This window comes from Propithecus coquereli, unplaced genomic scaffold (assembly GCF_000956105.1).
Source record: "Propithecus coquereli isolate 6110/MARCELLA unplaced genomic scaffold, Pcoq_1.0 Scaffold491, whole genome shotgun sequence".
NCBI lineage: Eukaryota > Metazoa > Chordata > Mammalia > Primates > Indriidae > Propithecus > Propithecus coquereli.
In genome coordinates, this window is record NW_012150741.1 from 440,382 (window position 1) to 442,032 (window position 1,651).

At 61.4% G+C, this 1,651-nt stretch overlaps 1 protein-coding gene across 1 annotated transcript in view; it reads left to right on the forward strand.

Moving 5' to 3' along the window:
- Nucleotides 1-1,651, forward strand: part of LOC105819613 (receptor-type tyrosine-protein phosphatase V-like) — a 17,873-nt gene that overhangs the window by 2,544 nt on the left and 13,678 nt on the right. The window contains 3 exon segments of the mRNA XM_012655898.1: nucleotides 445-699; nucleotides 801-1,046; nucleotides 1,170-1,445. Of these exon segments, the coding sequence (XP_012511352.1) occupies nucleotides 445-699; nucleotides 801-1,046; nucleotides 1,170-1,445 (777 nt within the window).

A 1,651-nucleotide genomic window follows, 5' to 3' on the forward strand; every position in this document is an offset into this window, starting at 1 on the left:
GGAGGCTGAGGCAGGAGGATCGCTTGAGCCCAGGAGTTTGAGGTTGCTGTGAGCTAGGCTGATGCCATGGCACTCTAGCCCAGGCAAGAGAGTGAGACTCAGTCTCAAAAAAAATAAAAAAGTAAAAAAAAAAAAGGGGGTGATAATAGTAGCGTCCACCTCCCAGCGTTGCGAGGATTAAGCATAAGACACTACGTGTAGCGTGCTCAGAACCAAGCTGGCAGGGACACATCGGATCACCTGATGTGTTCTCATTTCAACTATTGTTGTCCGTGGCCAGATGGTAGCAGCTAGATCCTGGGATTCATCCAGCACGTGGCACATGGTGGCTGCTCACATCTGGACAGACACGGCCCGGTGTGTGCAGGAAGGAGCAGCACAGAGAGAGCAGTTCTCACTCGCTGCTTAGGTCTCTCTGCACATCCTAGATCCTCTTCTCCACAGATCCCTCTGCCCCCCTCGACCTGGTGTTGACTCCCCTACCCCCCAGGCTCTGGGTGAGCTGGAAGGTAGGGCCGGGTGCCCGGGATGGCTTCCTGCTGCGGCTCAGTGGGCCGGTGGAGGAGAACACCACTTTGGGCGCCGAGGCCCTCAATGCCACGTTCCCAGGGCCCCTGCCCGCTGGGCACTACACTCTGGAGCTGAGGGTCCTGGCTGGGCCCTATGATGCCTGGGCCCAGGCCTGCACCTGGCTGGACGGTGAGTCCAGGCCTGGAGGGAGCAGGGTGGGGTCCTGCCCGGGGCCATCAGCATCGAGAGGCAGGTGGGGCCTCACTGTCTGGGGCCTGCCTCCTCTCCAGGTCCTGCAGCCCCACCTAGATCATGCAATGGCACCAAGCTGCAGCTGGATGGTCTGGAGGCCACCAGGGAGCCTGGGAGACGGGCACTGCTCTGTGCTGAGGGTGCCCCAGGCCTCCTTGGAAACATCTCCGTGCCACCTGGTGCCACACATATCACCTTTTGTGGGCTGGTGCCCGGGGCCCGCTACCAGGTGGATATCACTTCCTCTTTAGGAGTCATCACCCAGAGCCTCACAGGCTACACACGTGAGTGCCAGCTGCTGTCTCCCCTTGCCCTGGGGAGGGAAGTCAGAGCAGGGGAGAGACTCAGGAGAGCTGGGCAGGGGCACCGCACTGGGTGGTCCCCTCACCACCTGCCTCTCTCTTCAGGTCCTCTGGCACCACAGTCACTGGAGGTCACCAGCAGGGGCAGCCCCTCTGACCTGTCCATGGGCTGGGCCCCAGCACCAGGGCAGCGGGAAGGCTACAGGGTCATGTGGCACCCAGAGGGCAGCCAGAGGTCACCGGGCAGTCTCGTTGACTTGGGCCCGGACAATTCCAGCCTGACTCTGAGGGATCTGGTGCCCGGCACCTGCTACACCGTGTCCGTGTGGGCCTGGGCGGGCAACCTCAGCTCCACCATCCAGGGGACCCGCTCCTGCACCCGTGAGTTCCTGGCTGCAGCCTCTGGGAGGCCAGCACGGGGCGGTGGGCTGGGGCACTTGCTTCCTCTGCTCTCTGCACTTCTGTGTGCCACATTCTTGACTGAAGCCATGAGTACAAGGTGAGGCCCTTCATGAATCCATTTGCAAGTGTGTTCTACCTCCTACCATCTGGGTGGCCATCCATCCACCCATCCACCCACCCATCCA